The following is a 25,045-nucleotide window of genomic DNA, read 5'->3' as shown; positions in this document are numbered from 1 at the left end:
GTCTCCTACTTGTGATATCCAGGGTAATCCACGAGGGCATTCTATCAAGTGAGAGAAAGACTCAGAGAGACAGAGGCTGTGTGATCTCTTGTAAATGCAACTCTAAAAATGCTGAGTGTAGGACTGGGCATGTGATTTAGCTGGCAGAGTGCCTGCCTAGCATGCATGAAGCCCCAGGTTCAATCCCCAATACAGCATAAATAAGGTATGGGGTGGGTCTTGCCTTCAATCTCAGCATCCAGGAAGTAGAGGTAACAGAAACAGAAGTTTAAAATTATCATTAGCTGCATGAAAGGTTGGTTCAGGGACAGCCTGGAATACATGGATTTAACATACATACATACATACATACATACATACATACATACATACATACATACATACACCACACACAAAAAAAAAACACACACACACAATCAAACACCAAAATGCCACATTATTTATCTTAAGTTCATACAGTATATTTTTTGAGAAATAAAAAATAACATGGTCAATATTTAGTAGGAAAACCAACATGGGCAAATATGACCAGCTCCAAGGCCATTGGGAGTTCCCCATTCTGCTTCTTCTCACACTGTAGGGCCTTGCTAAACTGCCCTGTATGAACTGATTTAGCCTACCTGTACTGATGCACATGTTAGAAAAGTATTTTGAATTGATTGGGGCTTCTTATATCATAAATCAGGACCCAAATTCAAAACCACAGTATTTAAATCTAAATTCAACAAGGGCTCACCCACACTACATGGAAGAAGAAAAGAGCAGAAATCTATATTGGAGAGGTCAGAGGACACTTCATGTAAAAGCGGTATTTCTAATGACCTGGAAACACAAATGAAATGATTTTAGAGTTAGATGTAGACATTAAAAAAAGACTATCTAGATGACCAGAGAGGGAACAAAGAAGGGACTTGGTATGGTTTGGTATAAGAGAACATATTTTTGGAGCAGTGGGACTTATATTTGCAGAGTTAGTAAACTTCAACTGCAGTTTAGGTCTGGTTCTGTAACTGTTATTAAAACAATGTAAGTTGTTTCCTGAATGTGATGGTCTGTGCCTACTCAAACAGCTAGCAAAGGAGGAGCCTCCTCTGACTTGTTGAATTGGCAGAGGAATTGTTTTTAATCAAGGTTTCTCCAAGGAAGTAAGGGTGAAATTTACAGTACTATTGCAACAGAGTTCATATAGCAAGGGCATATTTGGTTATTTCTTTCTTCACAAAGAAACATTCCTTTACAAGACTTGACAAGAAATACCTGAATCTGTAATGAAAAGAACCAAGGAAACTTGATGCCTGGGAAAGTCTTGAAATATGCAGATCTGGAACTTGCAAAGCTGTGTGCTTTTCCAGCAGAAGGTTCACTTAACTAGCAAATCCCGAAGTTGCAGGTTTAAATCTTAAAAATCATGACAAAGAATCATTCAACAAAAGGAGAGATACAACTCTCTACTCTCCATCTGAGACATGCCTGGTGTGCCTCTTATTTTACTATGTTTCTTTAGTGTTTGTATTGCAAATTCAAAATATTAATTGCTTAAAGACTCAAAGTATTGGCCAACACCAACACTAGTGACATGGCATGGATGTAGTGCAAAAATAAATTACACTAGAATTATGCCATGGCCCGGAAGAACAAATGGGTTGTCTGTGTTACCCTGAGGTGTCAGGGCAAGGGTCAGGGAGACACATATTTTCTTTTCTTTTCTTTTCTTTTCTTTTCTTTTGCAGCTTAAAAAGGCTGGAGTTGTGTGCAGAACAGCAAAAAATGAGTGTGATCTGCCTGAAATGTGTGATGGTAAATCTAGCCACTGCCCAGTTGACAGATTTAGAGTCAATGGCTTCCCTTGCCAAAGTGGGCATGGCTATTGCTTGAAAGGCAAGTGTCCCACCCTGCAGCAGCAGTGCATGGAGATGTGGGGACCAGGTAAGACCCTGTGTTAGTTACTTTGCTTGCTACTATGACAAAATACATAAAGAAAGACACGTAAGGAAAGGGGGTTGATTTTGTCTCTTAGTTCCAGGGAAAGTTGAGGCTTCAGGAGTTGGAAGCAGTTGCTTATACTGTATCCCCAGTTGGGAAGCAGAAGATGAATGCCTGTGCTCCTTCAGTTTTTCCTTTTTATGCAGTGTAGGACTACTGCTCATGGAATGCTGTCCCCAAAGTCAGGCTTTCCCTCCTTAGTTAAGCATTTCTGGAAACGGTCTTACAGATATACACAGAAGTATGTTTCTGTGGTGAATCTAACACACATCAAATTAGCAATGAAGATGAGTAACCCAGGAGCAAATTCCTCTCCATGTCTATATCATTCCAGTGATGGTGTTTGGCCCTGGCCAAAGGGCCAATCTACCACATTCTTTCTAGAAATGGTGATACTTTTCAAAGTCACAAATAAGTATATTTTAAATTTTTAATTAGAGAGTTTCAAACATGAGTGCACTGTAATTACATCAATTCTACCCCTTCTTTTAACTCCTCCTTCCCCCCAACTTACTGTCAGGCTCATGACTTTTTTTTATCTACAATTATTATTGCTAACACACACACACACACACACACACACACACACACACACACACACACACGCATGCACACACACTACTGACTCCATTTAGTGTTGCTCATACATACATGTGTTTAGTGCTGACCACTTGGGATTTATAGGGTACACATAGGTGAAAACAACTGATTTTCCCTTCCTTCATAACCATTGGTTCCTGAAAATTGTCATCTGCGGAGGGGCCTCTGCCTGCTGCAAAAAAGTTAAATACATTTTAAAAAGCTTCATTGATAAGGGGGGTGAGAGCTGTAGTTATTTATGTACATAAGGATAATGTTTAAAATAAAAGTAGAAGCTGTCCTGAGTTAGAAAAATGGTAATAATAGTATAATAGTATCTGTGACCTCTCAAGCCATGGATTATTGATAGTACCAGGCATGGATTCCCTCATATTGAGCTAAAGTCTAGTTAGATAGCTGTTGTATATCTCCAAGATAAAAGTGTCACTATTCCACTGTTAGAGAAATCTTATTGGGTTGTTCATTGTAGTGGCTAAATGCACAATAGCTGTGTAAAACTAGTCTCCCTTAGCAGCTTGCAAAGCACCATCTGATACTTCTGAGAATAGGAATGTAGATCATAGAGACACATGGTATATAATGTAACTCAAAAGTGTGTGTGTGTGCAATTGGGTAACAATGAGTGATAATACTTGCCCCCAGGAACCATAGACTATCTATCAAATATGCTACTGACTTGCAATGCAAAAGGCCCTCGGAGTCATAGCTCAGGGGTGTTCCATAGACCACCCCCTTACATATTATTACATGCTTTGCCGATAGCTTTGGTTGTCTCCAAGAACCTGAAGGTAAAACCATATTGCTGAGGACATTCAGACACAGGAAAGTGGAATCAAATTGGATGGGGGCATTTAAAAAAAACCAAAAGTTTAAAGGTAGCAAATAAAAAGGGTGTTCTAGTGAAATTTTAAGTTTATATTGACATTTTTATTGTTTTAATAACTGTCTGACCATACAGTGTTTGAGACAAACTTGGCAAAAGTCAGTTTTTAATCATCAAATTCATCTGTGCATACAGGAATGACAGTAATGTTGGGGGATAGGCAATGAGCTCAAGCAGGAAACAAATAAATAAAGACCCATGGAGTGCAGAATAGCAGTGAGGAAACATGAGAACATTTCAATGACCATTTTTGTTCACTCAAAGCTTAGTGACCACTCTAAGGAAATCATAGCACAGGCTTTAACATATAATGTCATCTGAAGATAGCTGAAAGCCCAAATTTAAACTGGATGCAAAAGCTTAATTGGAAATTCACCTTTCTAATTAGAGTGTACAAGTGTGCTCAATTCTATGTGAAGTCTATAAAGATGTTGAACCCCTGGAAGTAAACAGCAGAGTGCTTGTGGGGATATGCGGAAGAAACAGGGAGCTACTGGTCAAAGATCACAAAATTCTACAAAATGAAAGAAAAGCAATATTTAAAAAGAATACAATTATTTGTACTTCCTGGATGGCATGTATATGTTGCCATGTATTAAATTGTCATAGCCTGCATGCTTCCAGGTTCCTACTTACATGATACAGGGAATCTGCTGGCTGGTTGCTCTTGGGTATCCTTCCTTAGAAGAGAGAAACTCAAGGAAAGAAATCCCTACATGCATAAGTGAATCTCAACATGTCCTTTTATTACCTAGTGATAAATGAGTGTAATTATGCTGAGTAATAACTTCTATCTGACTCCATTGTCTGGCTCCATCTCAGGTCTTGTTATCTCATCATCCAGGGACACAGTATATGTTCTCCATATTTTTTCAGTTCCTGACTTTCCTTGTCAAAATTAGATAATTTTGAATTAATATTGAACTTATTTATCAGGTATTAGATGGAGTAGACCATTAAATTGTTCATTCAAAGGTAGCCACCATAAAATACTAGAAAAACAGATATGTCTTCAAATTCTAAGTTTTGTGATGCATACAAGGTCATATTTATTTTTAGTGCCTCTGAAAAAATTTGTAACATGCATTAATAATAAAAATCACACTTTTAGCCTCAAGATATCTCTGTAAGTCAAAATTAAAAATACTGAAAATATGATTATGCTATAAGCAGGTACTTCATTTTAGTAAGGAAATGGGAACGCTCAACCAATAGACTAAAACTATTTCACTCCATAGCTCTATAGAGAGTATTAATGAATGTAGGTTAACCCTTAACCTTCTGCATTTATGAGCCAGCAAAGACTGGCTACAGGTGTTAGGAAAGATGGCACAGATTGTTCACTTACCACAACACACTGCTGGCAAAACATGGATTAGTGAAATGTTTGCAGAGACGAAGATTTGGAAAATTACACACACACAGTCAAAGACATGGCTTTTTCCTCCTTTGCCCTAGCAGCTGAACTCTGAAATGTTTATCAATGAAAATTTTTCTTCCAGCATTGTTTTTTTATGGCAATGATAATTGAAGAGGAATTAAAATCCAAGAATAAGGATCTATTAAACAGATGATACTGCATTAATCTAACAATGGTTCTTCTTTTTAAGATTTATCTTATTTATTTTATGTGTATAAGTGCTCTATCTGCATGTGCAACCTTATGCTAGAAGAAGGCATCAGATTCCACTATAGGTGGTTGTGAACCACAATGTGAGTGCTGGGAATTGAACACAGGATCCCTGGAAGAGGAGCCAGTGCTCTTAACCACTGAGCCATCTCTCCAGTCCTGTGTTTCTTTCATACTGTAGGATGTTTAAAGTCTAGGGAAACCACAGGGATGTAACTGGTTGGGGAAAGGTACTTAAAAAGGTCCTAAAGGTGGGTACATGAACAATGCTTTGAAAAATATTAGATTCCGTAACTTAGGATATTGATTATGTTAGGGATATTGGTTATGACATTTCCTTTATAGAAGAAATTATTTTCCCAGAATATATCTGTATTGTTATAATAAGGACTTAGTATGTTACTAAGCTCCAAATAATTCAAGAAATAAAGTCACAAAGGATTTTACCATCCTGAATAGTAAAACATGATATTCATTAAAATGATTCAAGTTTATAAATCAATATCATGTATTTTTCTTGAAGACATAACACTCACTTCATAAACTTCTGCTTGTTTTACTCTTGCTAATTATCCCTCATAGGTTTATGTTCAGCCTGCCAGAGTTTAAGAGTTGTTCATCACGAAGTAGGGCAACTTAGAGTTAGGGCCTGAGGCTGTATTTTGGGGAGAGATGGGTGAAGCTGGCTTCTTATCTTCCTGTGTGACTTGGGCTGAGTCTCTTCTTCCTTATTGATAACCTGAAAACAGCAGTAAGACTAGCTAATATTTATCACCCCCATACTACTGAACAAGCCCTGTTCTCAGAGGCTTACACATATCAACTTAATTAATTATCTTATCAAACCTATGGGTTTTGGACCATATCACACACCCTCATTTTATAGATGAGCAAGTTCAGTAGTTAAGTTCTAAGTAGTTCAAGTAGTTTCTAAGTTGTGCTTAAAGCCTGAGCTCTTAATTGCTGAGCTTTGTGCCCATCTTATGCTGTCTGAGGCTGATTACATGGAAAATGGAAGGTGTGATCCTTAGCACTGTACTTGACACACAGGAAACATTTGATTAAACAAAACTACTAGTTGTGGCTGCATTTGTATCTATTATTAATGCTTATTGGTCTCTAGCATAATGATGCAATGGCAACAACTCTCGCCTAAATCTTTTATTTGGATGAAATTTTTAACCTTCAGCAGTTCATATAGATATTTTCAAATACCTAAGTAACAATTATAACACAATATTTAAAAGGTCTTTTTAAATTTCCCCTAACTTCTCTGATATTAAATTATTGAGGCTTGTGTGTCTGCAAATTTTCAATAGAAGAATGCCAAAAATAGCACAAATATATATCCCTGATCTCAAAAATCAGAATACTAGATGCTTTAAATACAGAATTATTTTGAATGTCAATATCTACCTATGACCCTCATGTAACAGGTTGAATTTCAGGCACTCTAAAGACAAGTAAAATGACTGGAAGCTGTGTGTTTAAAGTATGTATGAAACAGTAAATGAATTTTATTTTGGGGATGGGTCCCATTCTGTAGCTATCTCATGGTGTACATGAAAATATCTCAAAGTATAAGAAATTGCAATCCAAAACATTTCTAACCTCAAGGATTTTGGATAAGGGTTATCTAATCTGTACTTTTAATGTTAGCTGTGTATTTTGTTCATGCTCTATATTATTAATTTCTTATCTATTTTTTCTCCACATATGTGACTTTCATCTGTACCTGATCCAGGAACCAAGGTTGCAGATAAGTCATGTTATCAGCATAATGAAGGTGGGTCTAAGTATGGATACTGTCACCTAGAGAATGGCACACACATGCCCTGCAATGCGAAGTAAGTGGCCAGATTGTTTGAATTTCCTCCCATAGCCCCCACAGGGACAATGGCATGTTTCCTCCCACATATGCTGGCCAATTGTAATTCAACAGAAAATGGCATTTGTGTTAGCTCAGAAGTGAAGAGCTTTTGCTGTTATTACCTAGGTTCAATTCCAGCTCCCACTTGGAGGCTTCCAACCATCTGTTGCTACAGTTCCTGGGAAACCAAAGCCCTCTACTGACTTCCTCATGCAAATGGCACACATATACACATTCAGGCCAGACAGTCACACGCGCACGCACACACACACACACACACACACACACACACACACACACACACACACACCACCACACACACCACACACACACAAATAAAATAAAATAAATACATCTAGGAATATATTTTAAAAGATACTTTGTCAATTTAGTGCTTTTCATTATGAATTTCTTGGTAGAAATTTTTATCTACTCAGAGAAGCAACTATGTATATGCATACATATGCATATACATATGTATATGCATGTATACATATATACAAATATATGCTTTTATATATATATATTATATATATACAAATATATGCTTATATATATATATATTATATATATATGCTTTTAAATTTGTCAAGACATTTGCATGAAAAAGACTATTCTAAGAAAAGTGGTCAACAATTCACCTGAAGTGCTCATTTTATTTTCAGAATCGATATCCTGAATGGTAAAAATCATACCAGATGAACTTGAGGTTTTTGTATGTATTTCTACTCTGCCATTTTAGGATGACCTTTAAAATTCAACTTAAATATGTTACTTTACAATTCATTGCAGTTGTGTGTACTAAGGTGTGTTTGTGTGTGTGGATGCTACATGCGTGCAGGTGCCACTAGAGGCTAGGAGAGGGCATCATAGGCCCTGGAGCTGGAGTTACAACGGTGCGGCTGGAAAGAGAGCTCTCATCCTGTGAAAGAACAGCAGAACACTTAACAAATAATTGTCTCCCCTGTCCCCGAAGGTGGATCAGATGTTTGATGCCTCATCCAAATTTTGTAGATAGAACTTATAACAAAAGTTTGAACAGCAGGAGCACTTTTCAAAGCTTTCCTGTTGAACACTGATATTGCTAGACAATTAATATTAATGAATTAGTTGGGTTGTAGAGACACATTGAGGGGATCTGAGCCTAAAGGACAAACTGTGTAGTGTGACCTTTTCTTTATAGCAACTCAAATCAAATTCAAAAATGAAACAGCTATGGAAAAGGAAATATACAGGGGTCCACAAAGCAATACATGGAGTGGGAAGGTATTAGGGCTGGTCCATCCCTCCCCTGTAGCCTGTGAGAATCCTATTACCCTTTATAGCTGTGTTAACAGTGGATAATGAGTGAAACACGATGCTCAGACATTTCATCTTCTTCCAGACACTGTCTTGTTACTTAGTGGCCATTGCCTGTGATGGGCAGCTCTCTCATTTCGTGTGCCCAGCTTATAGGCTTGTCACGAATCATCTTCTGATTCTTGAAAAGCATCCAGCAGAGTTTGGAAGAGCTGTGACTTCCTAAGTTTGTCATCCATATTTTTCCTAACCACTAGCATAACAGGAAAGTCCCGCTCTCTCTCTTGTAGACTGCTTGTCCACAGGCTTCCTAGGAATTTTGCATAAAGCACTTAACTGTGACATTATTGGCTTTGACTCTTCTTGAATTTGCTTGTGGACAGCAATGGCATCGCTGAGTGTTGAGCAGTTTAACCTACTGATTCAGAAGGGGAACTGTGAGAGCTACACTTAATGTTTTGTGTAGACAGACCACTCTTGTGGAAAACTGAAGCTGTTCTCTTCTAGAGTTTATCTGAGGGAAGTAAATGATAAAAACTAATGACTAGGGGCACCTTTGTAAGGTCAGGGATCAGCCCTTTGTATATCCTCTAACTTCAGCCCCAGGAACTTCTCTCAGTGATTGACCAGCTCCATCTATCACATTCAGTCCTAGTTTGCCTTCTATTTCTGTGATAAAACTCTCTGACCAAAAGCTACTTTTGTAAGAAAGTATTTATGTGACTTACACTTCCATGTTACAGTCCATCACTGAGGGAAATAAAGACAGGAACTGAAGATAGGAACTGATACAGAGGCATTGGGGGAGTTTTAATTACTGTCTCCATTCCTCATGGTTTGCTCACCTTGCTTTCTTACACATCCCAATACTACCTGCCCAGGGATAGCACTGTCCACAGTGAAGCTAGGCCCTCTACAACAATAATTAATCAAGAAACAGACATGCCCACAAACCAGTCTAATGGGGACAATTGCTTAATTAAGGTGTTCTCTTCTTAGGTGACTACAGATTGTGTTAACAAAAAGTAGCACACATTGCATCATCTCAACTGAGAAAAAAAAAAAAGATGCCCAGAATGGGGCATGTTCCCTTATTCAAGGCCATCTTCAGAATTTACACTTAAGATTCTACCCCACTCCCATTAGCCATAACTTAAAAACCTGGCAAAAATTAGTTGTAAAGGGATCTGTATTTGAGAAACAATACATTTTATTATTACACAATGATTGTGTTAATGTAGAATAAGGACATTGTACACAGGTACAACTAGAAGTCGCTGTTATAAGGGAAATATTATTTTTAAATATTAGTAGGCAAAGGCTGGTTTGTATTTGCATAAGACTGAAATTTGAATCCTGGGATATAGTTTGTAATTTTGTTGTCATTGTTGTTTTTAGAGATGCCATGTGTGGCAAGTTGTTCTGTGAAGGTGGGTCAGATGATCTGCCATGGAAAGGACTTACAATATCTTTTCTGACGTGTAAATTATTTGATCCTGAAGACACCAGTCAAAGAATAGACATGGTGGCCAATGGAACCAAGTGTGGAAATAAAAAGGCAAGTTGAAATTGTTATCCACAATTCATCATCCAACATATGTACCTGGATTCTTTTTAACTCACTAAGGTTTTAATGATTTCTATAATCACAGTTCACATGCTGCTAGGATATACAGGCTGTAGAGAAACAGAAGAAAAACTAACAGACTGAAATAATTAGGGCAGTTATTACCTAAGACAATGGTAGGTTCAGAGATACAACAGCCTGCATTGTAAACTCGGTGATGCAGTGCCACCACCAAGGACCAAAGCTGTTTGTCATTGCCTCCTGCCATCTGCAGTGTGCTACTCTACCCATTCATGCACCATGTTCATCATCCAGCCCTGCAGAAACAGGAAAAACAAGTCTGTCCTTTGTACATCTTTTCTTAACAAGAAGAAATTTTGGCCTAAAGCATAATCATGACCACTAATGTGACATGAGTTTCCATTGCCCAGAGTTTTATCACCCAATTGATGGTAGTGCACCTGAAAAAGGACAGGGACGTACCACAGTGGCCAATGTTTGTTTAAGCTCACTCACAGGACTAAGGAAGTTCTCAGTCAGCCCAGGAAGCACATAGATACCCACCCTATTAATAAAGTCAGGTGTCTATAGTCTAACAATTCAAATTAGTAATGACCCTTGAACTTCAATACACTTGGATCTTTACTGTTGAAAGTTTCCCATTTGCTTGTAAGAGAGCATTTTATTCAAATGCAATCATACAAGGAAACTAAATGAAAGAAAAGAATGAGAACAGAGCCACACTCAACACCTCTGGCCACCTCCTTTCTTCCTCAGAACTCCATGCTCACAATATGTTTTTTCCGCTGATTTATGCATGTCTGCACCCATCTCTTTGGTAGTGTTTAATAAGTGCCCACCATGTGCTTAGAATCATGTTATCAAATTTTGCAAATTTTTTGGTAGTTTCAGATGTACATACAGTGAAATACGATCAGATATACTCCCACTTTTCCTTCCAACTCTCCTAGTATCCTTTCCAACATTTCCCTTATAACTTCATTATTATTCCCCCACCCTCATAATTTTCCTCCTCCATCTCCTTTTAATAACCCGCTAAGTATTATTAGTGCTGCTCATATGTGCAAGGGTGTACAGCCATACACTGGATCATGAAATCTACCAGTTGTCACACACTCAGAGAAGAACAATTCTCTTTTCTCCAGCAACCAACAGTTGCCAATAGTTCCTTAAAAAAGGTTGGGCCTGGAATTCATCTACTCCATCTATGTATAAATGTTGATTGGCTTGATCTTATGTGAGCCTTGTGCAGGAAACTGAAACAACCGTACTGCTTCTGGAAACAAATACAAAGGAAATTTATATCCTACTATAGAGACACTTACATACCCATGCTAATTGCCACTCTCTGCACAATAGTTAGGAAATGGAATCAACTTAGATGTCCATCAACAAATGAATGGATAAGAATGATGCAGTATGCATACAAAATGTAATATGAGGGCAAAGAAAAATGAAAGCACAAAACTTGCAGGTAAATGGATAGAACTAAAACAAACTATTGTTAGTGAGGTTAATTCAGTCTCATAAAGGCAAGCTTTGTCAATTTCAGTGCTTTGAAACTGGTGGGTGCTCAATCAATGCTAGCTCCTCTGGTAATGATACATAAAAGAGTGGCATGGCCTTTACTTCTCACTCACAAACGTTACTGTAGTAGTATCATGTGTAATGTAATCCCAGCACTTCCTTCCAGATGTTAATTATAGCAATGCTTAATTCTGTGATCAAGAATAGCTCCAAATGTGAGGAGCTGTTGGATGATAAGAGATGCCTATCAGAAAGAAAGCAAAGACATCTTAAAGTGTTTTCTTAATAAAATGTTGAGTTTGGTTGCTGGGAGATGACTCAGTGGTTAATAGCACATGCTGATATTCCATAGGACCCAAGTATGTTTCCCCAAATCCATTATAGTCCACAACTACATATAACTTCAGTTCCAGGGGATCTCACACTCCTTTCTGGCCTTTGCAGCCACTGGCATACTTGTAGCATTCACTCACAGATACATAGATAAAAATAATAAGAAGAAATATTATATATACACAAGAGCACATCTGTACATATGAACTCAAAGATACTGTGACAGGATGAACAGGACCAGTGTAATCTCAAGCCAGACAACATCCTAACAAATAGGGGGAAGGTGGACTCAAGGCTCCACTCCTATATGAGGTATTCTTGGCATTTGTGGCTAATGGAAGAGTGTCAGTTTTCCTCAAAAGTATATTCCCTGGAAAGCAGACCACACTCTGGTGGAAAGCCACATATTCAAGAATATTTTTACAGCACAAACTGGTCCTGCTCTTTTTATCTTAAAGACACCAGTTGGGTAGGTAGGGGCTGGACTTGGAAAGAGCTGGGAGAGTAAATATGATTAGAACATGTTGCAGGAAATTCTTAGGAAACAAGGAAGTAATAAAATGTTATTTCAAAAGGTGAGTTTGATCACATAGAAATGATGAAAAATTGAAGACTCAATTCCAGCTCATCATTGACAGAGATGGAACTGTTGGAAATGTTCCATCAAGTTCATGTTTCCACGTTGTTTCAGGTGTGCATTAATGCAGAGTGTGTGGACATGGAGAAGACATACAAATCAAACAACTGCTCCTCGAAGTGCAGGGGCCATGCAGTAAGTTTGGAAAGCAGATATTCCCACTTTGATAAGCCGTATGAAATTTCCCAATTCTGTTGTCGTGAAGCTGAAACAATACCTTCAGCGCTAGGTGATCATAGTTACTAATATTTACCTGACACTCAGGAGTATATAGCATGGGATACTGCCTCTGAGTGCCCATTGTTGAAATCTTTTGTCATTAATACTTCACCTGAGGGGATGAAAGCAGGAAGAGCAGGGCTCCCTCTCATGCTGAAATCACCTTCACTGTGAAAGAACGGGGCCTTGAATGGTGCTCTAAGTCTCATGGTGACACAGCATCCCTTCTTCCACTAGGTGTGTGACCATGAGCTGCAGTGTCAGTGCAAGGAAGGATGGGCCCCTCCTGACTGTGAGGATTCTGCCACAGTCTTCCGTAGGTAACCCTGCATCTCTGGCCTGAGAACTTGTCCCCTTCTGCCAAGCTCTTCCTCTGTGTTTGTGTTAGTCACTTTCCTGCTTCTGTGACTCAAGAAATGTGAGGCTTGCTTGGAATCACAGGATGCCATCTGTGATGGTGGGGAAGTCACGGTAGCAGGGGAGGCGTGAGGCAGCTGTCACGTCGCTTCCACAGTCAGGAAACAGGCGAATGCTGGTGTTCACCTCTCTGCCTCTTCTCTTTTTGAAAATATTATTTTATTAAAATTAGCTTTTGGAATGCATTTTGAATATTCTTTTCCCTTCATTAGCTTCTCCCAAATCCTTTCTACCTGTCCAGATCCCCAATCTACTAGCTCCAACTTTATGTTCTCTCTCTCTCTCTCTCTCTCTCTCTCTCTCTCTCTCTCTCTCAAAACTAAAAAAATAGAGAAAAACAGAAAAAGGAAAAACAGCAACACAAAAGTTGCACAGAAACACATGGATTCCATATTGTGTCTGCCCGGGGCTTGTCCTGCAGTGTGATTGGTATACCCAGTGAGGCTCCACTTGAGGAAATGGACTTTCCCTTTCCCAACAGATATCAATTGCAAAGCTTCTTGGTTAGGGTGGGACTTTTGTCTCCTTCTTCCCCCTGCTAGTAGTCTGTCTGGTTTGAACCTGGGCAGGTCTTGTGCATGCTGTCACAGTTTCTGTGAATTCATTTGTATCAGTCCTGATGTGTCTAGATGGTTCCATTTCCTTGGAGTCATCCATCACCTCTGGCTCTGACCGTCTTCTTGCATCCTCTTCTGCATCCCTGAGCCTTGAGATGGGAGTTTGATAAGGATATCCCACTTAGAACTGGTCTCTGTCTCTGGCCCAGGGAATGGTTCCACCAACATTTAGGGTAGGTTTTTCCTACCTCATTTATTTTAATCTTGAAACTTACTCACAGCCACTCCTAGAATTTGTCTTCTAGATGATCCTAAATCCATCAGGTTGACAGTATTGAATTTTACCTTAGTATATATATATTTCACTGTCTTTTTTCTACCCTCTTCAAACTCCTGTTCTGTAGCTATTGAACACATACTTTTCATCCTCAAAGTCTCTTTAGCAACATTCAAATCATATTTTCAACACTCTTGCATTGTCAATCGTCATACAAAAAGGTATCGTCAAACTTTCATTTGTAATAATACTTCAAAAATCATATTTTCTTACTTGTTTTTTGTATTTTTTCCATTTCCACAGTAGAAACAACATTAGGTAATATTAACTCATGACCCACTCTGAGAACATGACTTGGATGATGATGGTAGGCCTGGGTTCTGCTCTGTGAGTTTTTCCTTCATTTTGAGATATGCTCTTCTATTCATTCAAATACTGCCTACAGGTGCTATCCAGTTCACCCATACACTGCCTATAGGTGGGCTGTCCTGTTCACTCAGACACTGCCTGCAGGTGGGCTGTCCTGTTCACTCATACACTGCCTGCAGGTGGGCTGTCCTGTTCACTCGTACACTGCCTACAGGTGGGCTGTCCTGTTTACCCACATACTGCCTGTAGGTGGGCTGTCCCGTTCACTCCCATGCTGTCCACATTTCATTGACTCTTTTTTCCTTCGCATGTGTGATCTTTGTTAGACCAGAAAATAAGATGACTCAAACTGGCCCACATGGGTTTTCTTTGCATTTGGAAAGTTTGTTCCTCTCACTGATAACTCTTTGTGTAGAACATGAGACTGAGTAGGAAGCAGGCCACCCTATAGGTCATCAAGAAGGGAATGAACCAGCATGGGAATCTTTGCTTTTGGTTGCCATCACAAAGAATACTCTAAACTGAGAGAAAGATCTTTATGAATTCCCTTCTGTTTTTCTTGAGTGCACTCCTTGAACTCCTTTCTCTGCATGGTTCAGAATAGGCATCTGGAGCAAGATTCAGTGAACTTTGTGTACTCCTGTACCAAGCCCCAGTGTCTCTAGGGAGAGATTGCTGGCATTTTGTCCCAGGGATCATGAAACAATATTGTCCGGTGTACACAGAGGATGGGAATGGAGATGTGGTTAGGGGTGGGCCTGTATGAACTGTTTGTCCTAAGTTCAAATACTTTCTGGCATTTCAAAGAAAAGAATAATAATTATTTTCAATGTTTATGCTTCAACTTACTTCTTCTGTTTGCCCAAGACCTTTACTTCCTACCTTCCTGGAGATTCTAAACTCCATTACCTTTTAAGGTTATTAGATACAATATATTATTATCTGCAGTTTATCATTCTTTGGGTGGGGTTGTGGGGTACATTTAGGACAGAATCAACTATCTAATTAGAAAGCTCTTTGATGGTTCCAATTTTCACTAAAATAACCTTAAACTGTGACTTAGCTCTTCTTGAAACCTTCATTTTTATTCACCTATTAAACTGGGAGAGTTCTGAACTCTTATTGGGTTGGTGAAGGTTCCGTGTACAAATTTGACATTATCCTCATCGATCCATTCCATAAAGCTCAGAAGAAATACTGACACTCAGTGGATCACCCAACCAGTCCATGTGGGCTGACATCAGCAGCCTACAAGAACTTTGGCCTTGGGAAGGGGCCAAAAGAGCCACCACTCAGTTGGGGGGGGGTGGCTTATCAGCTTGGAGAAGACACAACACTCTCCGACGCCACTTCACCATTAATATAAGTAATGTTTGTAGTAAAATTCATACCCAATAAACAATTTAAGACTGTAAGACTCTCTAAACCTATGAGTAATCTTTCAGGAAGTTTGTCTGGATGCAACTTTCTAAATTGTATTTAAGAGCACTTATTTATGTCACTAAGTATTTCTGTTTATATAGAAATAAATAGAAATGTTACCATGGAATCCACAGAAATAAGATTAGGTTTTTAAGTCAGTTCTACTTTCATAACTATATTGGAATAGACACATTTTTATTTTATCCTTACTTAATTGACAGGGAAAAACATTAAAGTGTGTGTGCTTATGGGACATCATGAGATAGTTTGGTACATGCTGACATTATGTAATTTTGAAGTAAATATAAACACAACCACTTCTTCAAACATTTATTACTTATTTTGGCCGAGAAAATTCGGTTTTGTTTTATAATTCACTGTTACTTTTCCTTGTTTCTACTACACACATTTTTTTTTCTAATGAATCATTTTGTGTCCACAAGTAGGACACAAAAACAGTGTGGTTTGCAGACATAAATGTACAATTATTTTTCCAGCTTGACATGTAACTCTTAAGAGTTAGATATGTGACAGGCAAAGCACTGTTTTTAATTGGATTCTCATCTTAGCAAAAGTCAGGGTCTGGCGTGTTTCTGAAAAGACTCTAGTTCCTTTACAAACACGGTTGTCATGTTTCAACTTCTCTACCTTGGGACTTAATCATAGACTCTAAAGTCATGAGTAAAACCAACTTCTTATACACATCAAAAGAGCCATAATATGTGTGTAAAACAGTAACCATGCTGCATACATACATTATCAGATAAAGTACAGTCATCATTTTTTTATGGTAAAAGGTACTCATAAATCCTTGTACCAGATTTTTCCACTGTACAGTGAGCTTCCACCTATACTATCCCTAGTGTGTAATACTCTAGCTCATTTGTAGCTGACTATTACATATCCCTGGCTCTCCCCACCACTACTCTCCTGCCATCTGCTTCTTAACATGCGAGAAAAATGGGGATTTTCCTAGTTATTATTTAGTTAATATTTAGAATAATTGCATGGTAATCAGAGAATATTTTATGTGGAGCATATGCTGAAATTCATTGAAGCTTACCTTATGGCTAAGTACATAATCATGTGTGCATGTTTTCTGTGTATCAAAATATGGTAACATGAACTATGCACTTGTGTCCTCTTTTGCCTATTTGTGTTCTGTGTGTAAAGCTGGTCTGTACCATTGTTCATATATAAACCCAGCTACTAGTTTATTTTCTTTGTTCTATCAGTTACTGTATAGATATCTTAAAAAGAACCACTGTAAAGGTGTATTAGGGGTGGGTGAGATGGTTTAGCAGTTAAGAGTACCTGCTGCTTTTATGGAGGATGCTGGTTTGATTCCTAGCTTCAAGAGTCACAACCATCTGTAACTCTATTTCTAGGGAATCTAAGAACTCCATTCACAAGGGGCACATACATACATGCAATTAAACACACCTATATAAATAAAAATAAAATAAGTAAACCTTGACTTAATTTTGACATTACAATTTGGTACTGTCAGTGACTAATTGATTAGAAATCAAGGTGTTATTCGTATACATATTTAGAATAGTCAGTTCTTCACAGTGGACTAACACTGTCATTGTTATGAACTGGAACTAGGCATCTCTGTTGCTTCTTGTCTTTTAAAGTCTACAGTTCCTGGAGATGAGGATGTCTGAACCACAATGCTCCATCTGTTTGTGTTGCTATAATATCTCCACATTTACATTCATCCTTTCTTAATCCTCCTGAAACTTGAACATTTTAAGAAAATAATGCATTTTTTAAAACCTTGCTATCTCACATACCTTTGGGTTTAGATTTATTTTTCAAAATTTTTGGAGAACAAACTACTAATGTGCTGGGATACAAACCCTCAATTATATTGTGCAGTTTCTATGTGTCTTTCCTCGCCTATGCTTCTTTTTACTTTTTAAAAAAAATTTGTGCAGTATTATACACAAGTTGTCCATTTTGTTAATCCTTTTTTCTTTTATGAATTTGGAGGGTATGCATTTTTCATTCTTTTATTAGTTGTCCAAAGTTTACCACATTTCTTTATTTGATTAATTAGATGTTACATTTCTTTATTTGATTAATTAGATATTACTTTTAAGCAATTGTAGATGCATAGCAACATTGAGCATAGTGTGCCGGGTGCACCCTGCATCCCCACTGTAGAGTGGTGCATTAGTTACATACAGTCCATAAACACATATTGAGACGCCATTGTCATTGAAGGCACAGTTCCTGCTCTTTCTGCTTTTCTGTGTTCCCAAATCCTTCTTCCTCGTGTTTCTCAGTTTTGGTTGTCAGTCCTGGAGACTGCACCTGGACCTTATGTATACTAGTCAAGCACTCTCCCACCAAGGTTTATCTGAAACTTCTTCCTGGGTTCATTTCCTGCTCTGTCTTTTCTTAAACTGTATTTTTATTAATACGCTGAGAATCCTGTATAATGCATTCTGATAGTATTTACCCCTCTCTTCCACTCCTCCCAGATTCACCCTATCCATCCACCTCCCTATCCATCCAGCTTCCAGTCATTGTCATCATCTTGTTCTTCTCTTCTTCCTCTTCTAGTCCACTCTTGGGAGTGGATGTAAGGCCTGCCCTGGAATGTGCTTACCTACTAGGGGTCATTCTTCTAAATTTTTATTACCTCATCAGTGCCTACAAAGAAAATCTTCTATTTTTTTAGTATTTTCATGGATTGAGGAGGATGCTTTGTAAAAGCTTCATGCTATATGCTGTTCAAGACCATCATTGCTAGCAATAGAAAAGACTAGATTTGCCATTCACTGTTTTTCTATCTTGAAGTGCACACTTACTGTCTGTTAGTAATATTTTTTTATCCCAAACCACAACGTTGTTCTCTCAGATTTTGAGTGTTTGTAAGCACTGACAGTATTCCAAGTACTCTGATACAGTGTTCTTAAAATGCTTCTTATTCTGACATTAGTTCCAATGCATCCACTCACCCCCATTCTGAAGACTAGCTGTTTCTAGCAGAAATGCCAAGCCCCTAGTCTTTCTTTGATTTCCTTGAACAATAATTTTATGGAAGCTGAATAGAATTAGACGTCATTTTTATCTTGAATTCTGCTTTCTAAGGCATCTGCCTTTGGTTTTGTGTTTTGTCTGCACCCTTGCAAGATTTTCTTGTATTTTTGTAACTGTCAGTCTTGCTACAGGACTATGTACAAAGAGCAGTGGCTGCTCTGACCTTCAGATGCGTGTGCTTCATGGTTTCTGTTGGTTTCAGATGGTTACAAGCAAAATGAACACAAGATTGCAAAAGATCCAGGCTGAATGTATTACTTAGACTAGGGGTGAAGAACAAAGACAAAGCATGAATTATGTCCTTTCATTTTTTTTTACTCATGTCTCTGCTCTTTATTTGACAATGGGGGCAATACCATCTCTTTCTCCTTCCATTCCAAAGCTGGAGTTTTCCTGCTCTGCCATCCTCCTTGCTCCATATCCTCCTGTAGCCTCCCAGCCTTCACTCTCTAATTACTGCAGCCACCCTTGCTCCCTTCAAAGAATTTTCAGTAAGAAGACATTAATCCTCCTCCTATGTAAGGTCTCCTATGGATTTTTTTTACTTTCTGTTTATAAATGTTAGCACCCAAATCATGATCAACATGGTTTACATTTTACCAACTATGTTAGTTTTCTTTTTCTTGATGAAATACTGGATAAAATTGTCTTAAGGAAGGAAGGGTTTGCTTTGGCTTATAGTTTTGAGATTACAACCCATTATGGTAGGGAACACATAGTAGTGGGAGAACAGAGAGGTGACAGGTGATGTTGTACCTGCAGTCAGGAAGCAGAGAGAGATGAATGCAGTACCCATAGGTTTTCCAGCTTGTTACCCTCTTCAATTGAGCCTGGGAACCCAGTCCATGTCTTCTTTCACAGACAAGATGATAGTAAAGGTTAACCATCATATATAACTTTCCAGGCAGACAGGTTCATTTGTTAAAAGCTAGATAAAATTTGAGGCAAATAAAATAGTCAGGCCATATGCAATGGCATTCCATTGTAATTCTGTTACATGGGAGTTTGAGGCAAGTTTGAGAGCAGCCTGGGCTACATGGTCAGATCCTTTCTGAAAACAAGAGGAAAAAAGAAAGGGAGAGAGTGAAAGATAGAGGAAAGAAGGGAGGGAAGGAAGAAATGAGGGAGGGAATGGTGGAGGGGTAGAATGAAGGAAGGAAGGATGAAAGGAAGGATGGAAGGAAAGAGACAGACTAGAGTGAGACGAGCTCCTCGGTCTTAATGGTGTCCTTGTGCTCTTCTTTGTAGATTTCTCCATCGTGGTTGGTGTGCTCTTTCCCCTGGCAGTCATCTTTGTGGTGGTTGCTATAGTGATCCGACACCAAAGTGCCAGAAGGAAGCAGCAGAGGTAAGCCTTCATCTGCTTTGGGGACCCTTTAACCCCTACTTCATTAGACATTGGAATCTATGACTTAATCATTCAAGTTTAATTTTATTTTACTACAAATATTGAGAAAACCACACAGGCATGTTTTCCACAGGTGAGAGAATAGGTGGCCATTTGACTGGACAAACTTTCACAACCAGATACACATCTTTTTCTCCTCGAAGTGGCTATTTTTATAATTAATAACAATAGTGAAATTGGGCCTCATTATTAAATACTTTTGCATTTATTATAAGAATAGAAGAGCACATTGATAGATAGTTGTCTAGTAGACCTTGTGCTGGGGCTTTTCTATCATCTCATTTCATCTTTGAGAGGACTTCATGAAGCAGCTGCAGTATTCCCACTCTTTGGATGAAATATGAATTCTAGGTCTCTTAAGGCTATGGAATTAACTTTTAGCAAGTTTAGAGGAGACAGAAATGTTAACAAAGGCCTATGCATTCTTCCAAAGTGAGACGTTGAGGCTTGATTGGCATTCAAATCCTTTTTCTTATAAACCATCTTAACAAACAAGATTATTTTATAGCACTTTCCAAGACTGAATTATTTTGGTGGAACTTATTTCATACAAAATGACTCAGGGAAATACTTACTGAATTAAAAATCACTAAATGTCATGATTTAGATAAAAGTTGGCTTAACTTCATTGTCATTATAGATCAGGGTTCTGCCAAGAAACAAAAAGAAAATGTCTAGTTATTAACCACAGGATAATAATGGTGAATAACTTGCAACTAAAAGCTGAGGAGTGTTCTGAGAGCAGATGGAATACTGCTAGCAGAGCATCATGCAGGAGGCAAAGGAAGTTGTCCATCCTCTGTTGAGTCTTCCTGGCATGCTGAAAGGTGCTGTTCAGCTCACAGGACATGTTTTTACTTATAGGCCATTGTCCACCACGGATGCCAAGTTACACAAGCAGAAGTGTAAACCCCCAAAGGTGAAGGCGGTTCAACCCCAGGAGGTGAATTCAAGTTTGGACTGTTATTTTGTGATGCCTGAGTTTATGATTTACCCCCTTCTTTTATTATTCTGACAATATGTCTGTTATTGTGTGCAGCAGTGCCTAGAAATCTACCCCACGTCAGCGAAAAGCATGGACTGTGAGATCTGTGCCCACATATGCAGTCCACTTCCCCTAGTGTTTTGTTAACATACAAAACAGAATCTTATATGCCGGGCATTGGTGGCGCACGCCTTTAATCCTAACACTTGGGAGGCAGAGGCAGGCGGATCTCTGTGAGTTCGAGGCCAGCCTGATCTCCAGAGCAAGTGCCAGGATAGGCTCCAAATCTACACAGAGAAACCCTGTCTTGAAAAACCAAAAAAAAAAAAAAAAAAGGATCTTATAAAAGCCCTTGCAGAAAGAGCTCCAGAAACGCAAAGAGAATAAAGGGGAGAAATGTTGACAGCTTCTCCTCCTCCTCCCCCCTCTCTCTTTTCCCCTCCCTGTCCCTTTTCTCCACTTATTCTGTCCACCCCTCCAACTCACTCTCACTCTGTCCACCCAGACTCTAAGTTAATTATTACTCATGGTAAATTTCTCTATGCAAAAAAGTGATGTGTATATATGTATGATCAACCATGTAGCACATAACTTGCATGACATTTGCAGCCTTCTCCGTGTTTTCTGTGTTTAGGGCTTTGAGCTGAAGTAGATAGCACAGCATCAGTGGTGATGGTTTAGACAGAAGTTGTCCTGGCAAGCCCTGGGGAAATCATCCTATAAATGTTACAACTGGGCAACTAGGATTGCTCCTGTCTTATCTCCCAGTGTCAGCTTCATCCTTAGCATGCAGGCTGGTGAAGGGTAACTTACCTGCTGGCTGCACTTTGGGACCTGATGGTTTCATTGTAAAATTTAACTTCTTCATTTTAGATGAGTCAGATGAAGCTCCACGTGTCTGATATGCCCACCGAAGAGAATGAGCCTCCACCTTATGTCGTGAGTTAGCAACTTCTCTTCTCTTTAATCCAGTCCAACCTCAAGAAAATGCTCCCAAAAGACATAACCCACAGTACTCAACTGTTGATTCAGAATATTGAGATTTGTGTGCATATTTATTAATGAAAAATATAAATTCTTCTGCAAAACTTTTAAATGCAAATTATGGGAATATGTGCCTCAACATTTTTCCTCTTGAATTAATCCCTTAAATTAAGAACCTGGAGGTAGAAACTGATTATGCAGAATACTCATGTCTTAGCTAGGCTTTCTATTGCTGAGTTAAAAAATCATTACCAAGAAGAAGTTGGAGAAAGTGATTTATTTCAGCTTATAGCTTCTTAAGTTCATCACTGAGGGAAGCCAGGGCAGGATATGGAGCAGAAGCCATGGGAGAGTGCTGATATCTGTATCTCTTTCCATGGCTTGCTCAGCCTACTGTCATATACAATGCAAGACTACCCACCCAAGGGTGGCACCACCCACAATGGGTTGGGCCCTCCCCCATCAATTATTAATCCAGATGATACAGGCCAATCTAAAGAGACACATTCTTAATAGAGATTTTCGCCTCCCAGATATATCTAGGTTTGTATTAAGTTGCCCAAAACCATCCATTACAATTCATCTGCACCATAGAATCTATTTTTAGTTCAGGTTTATGCAGCAAAAAATAGCATAGGCCATATAGATCAAACAATATTTATTTCTGCCCATTCTTGAGACTGGAAATTCTAAGATTGAAGATCTGGAAGTTCTTGGTGTCTGGTGAGAATTCCTTCCTGGAAGGAAGGGGGTATGGATAGGAAAGGGGAGGAGCAAGAATAGGGAAAGGAGAGGTACAATCATTTCTTTGTATCTTCATTGATCCAATTCTGATCCAGTTCCACCCCCAAGATGTGAATGCCCCAAATTAACCTAATCACACTGGGGATTAGGGCATTAACATATGATTTGTGTGGATGCATAAATTAAGGCCACGGTAGCCATTCTCATCACATAGCTGTTGACACTGTGCTTATGTCTGTATGCAGGTAACGAAATGAAAGTGTCAAACACATGGGTTTAAAATCATTCCCATGGTTAAGTTTCCAAGGTCTCTGTTGCTGAAAATCAGTTAAACATATTCAGTATGCACACACGTCTTAAGAAACTATTGCAAGCTGATTTTCCCTTTTTATCTTCTTACTAGCTAACCACAAAGCCAAATTTCCCACCACCACCAATTCCTGTTTCCTTGTAAGTATGAGATGCTGGATTTTCTGTCAGATGTCTCTAATCCACAGTGTCTTTGTCAGCAATCCCGAGGCTAATCTAACCTCATCATAGCACATTTGTTCTGGAGGTCCTGGAAAGCCAAGGCCTCCTTCTATAGTGATCTCATTTGGCTACTGAATATTTATTAGGACAAAACAGTTCTTTTATTTTATAACTGTTGAGAAATCATTGATATATCTAATGCATAAGGTAACTGTCTTCCAAGGAATTGTTTCTTGATGCTCATTCTTGGGGATATAAAATTAGATATTTATGAAATGATTGTTATTTTTTTGTAAAAGATAGAGGATGAACACTCATGAAGGCAAGGTGGAATAAAAATCAAGTTTTTAAGTTTTTAAGCAAAAATCAGAATCTACCTACTCATGAGTTGTTAGTTCCTCATGCCTAGCCCTCTGATGTATATAAAAGAGAAAAAGCCAAAGTTCTTTTTGTCACAATGTTTCAGTTTTAGTGGGTCAAACAAGACATACATGCCTGGGGTGCCTAGCTCCTCAAATATTACTTGTATCAAAGTGTGTGATGCTAATGAGAAGTCATTGTGCTGTCAATGCAAATGGAGTTGGTGAAGCAGAAGACCTTTAGCCTTGTATTTGAAGTATGAACTGGCGCCAGGAAATTGGGTAGCACTTAAAAGAGTAGTGAGGATGTAGGCAGTAATTTCATGAAAGGAATAAGCATGGTGGGGAAAACATGTCATCTCTACTGGCTGCCTTACTTTTCTGTTTCAACCTAGCGACACAGAATCACTTCATTTTCCCATTTTCAAAATAAGCTCACTTCTTCACCCACTTAAGTGATCTATTATTGTCTCTGGTGCCAAAGAGAAAAGCCCCTACCATGTCTTCTAATGAGTTTATTCTAGGGCAGGGACTGACCTAAGTGTATTGAGTTTTTTCAATAACCCAGAAAACAGAGACTGAAAAGTCACAGCTACAAAGCTGTGGTGACCTCAGTTGCTCATTTGCTCACACGAGTGCACTGGATGGTGCACTAGTGCATACTAGTGGTCTGTGTGACTGGATGCAACATCCCACACACCCTTCACCTACAATCATAACTCCCTCTGCATCCCTAGGCTACTAGCCATGATCTTCTGCCTTATGCCCATAATTTCTCCTGCCTCTGCCTCCTTATGCTAATTGCCTATCGGGCATTTGAATCCCAGAGTGAGAGCTGTCTCACCTTCCGTCTTGACCTTCTGCTGCTCCGAATTCTTCATTGCTAATGTGTTAAACAATTTAAAAGTAGAGAGCAGGCTTCAGGGAACGCTCTCAATTTTCTTATTACCTTCACATTACATCTATCAACATCCCTAAATTTTTAGGATGCTTTGATCATCTGAGAGGTTTTTCTTTCTTTAAGGGACTCAAACACAAAAGTCTGAAGAAACAGCTAAGCCAGGGTTGATGATCGAATGATCAGATTGGAAACCTGGATATGTTCGATGGAAAAAAGATACGCTCATTCCTTATTACTACTGCTCTTGAGAGTCAGAGAGATTAACATTGCCTAGTTTGTGCTGTATTTTGAAAATATTAAAACTTTCAAGAAAGATACACTTTTGAGAATCTTTGTCATAATTTAAATAGTCTGTCACATACTCATAGGAAGATGGCTAAAGAAATATATAAACTATAAAATTCTAATTAGTGGATTCCTCACCCCTTTGTTTCACCATGATATTGACTGCTTAAATAATTTTGATGACCTTAATTTCCTCATTTGGAAGGGGATGATGCTCCCTCTAAAACAATGTAACAAAACAAA

General features: G+C 38.7%; 1 protein-coding gene across 1 annotated transcript in view; it reads left to right on the top strand.

The window, feature by feature from the left end:
- The window catches only part of Adam28 (ADAM metallopeptidase domain 28), a 51,951-nt gene extending 28,711 nt beyond the window's left edge, over positions 1 to 23,240 (top strand). The window contains exons 14-23 of the mRNA XM_035453370.1: positions 1,731 to 1,926; positions 6,841 to 6,943; positions 9,664 to 9,823; positions 12,405 to 12,485; positions 12,807 to 12,885; positions 19,914 to 20,013; positions 20,849 to 20,860; positions 20,938 to 21,016; positions 21,932 to 21,997; positions 23,190 to 23,240. Coding sequence (XP_035309261.1) covers positions 1,731 to 1,926; positions 6,841 to 6,943; positions 9,664 to 9,823; positions 12,405 to 12,485; positions 12,807 to 12,885; positions 19,914 to 20,013; positions 20,849 to 20,860; positions 20,938 to 21,016; positions 21,932 to 21,997; positions 23,190 to 23,240 — 927 coding nt within the window. The remainder of the gene's footprint in view (positions 1 to 1,730; positions 1,927 to 6,840; positions 6,944 to 9,663; positions 9,824 to 12,404; positions 12,486 to 12,806; positions 12,886 to 19,913; positions 20,014 to 20,848; positions 20,861 to 20,937; positions 21,017 to 21,931; positions 21,998 to 23,189) is intronic.
- The last annotated feature ends 1,805 nt before the right edge of the window (positions 23,241 to 25,045 follow it).

This window comes from Cricetulus griseus (genome assembly GCF_003668045.3).
Source record: "Cricetulus griseus strain 17A/GY chromosome 1 unlocalized genomic scaffold, alternate assembly CriGri-PICRH-1.0 chr1_1, whole genome shotgun sequence".
Taxonomy (NCBI): Eukaryota; Metazoa; Chordata; class Mammalia; order Rodentia; family Cricetidae; genus Cricetulus; species Cricetulus griseus.
The sequence above is the reverse complement of the archived record's forward strand: the minus strand, read 5'-3'. Positions and strand labels throughout refer to the sequence as shown.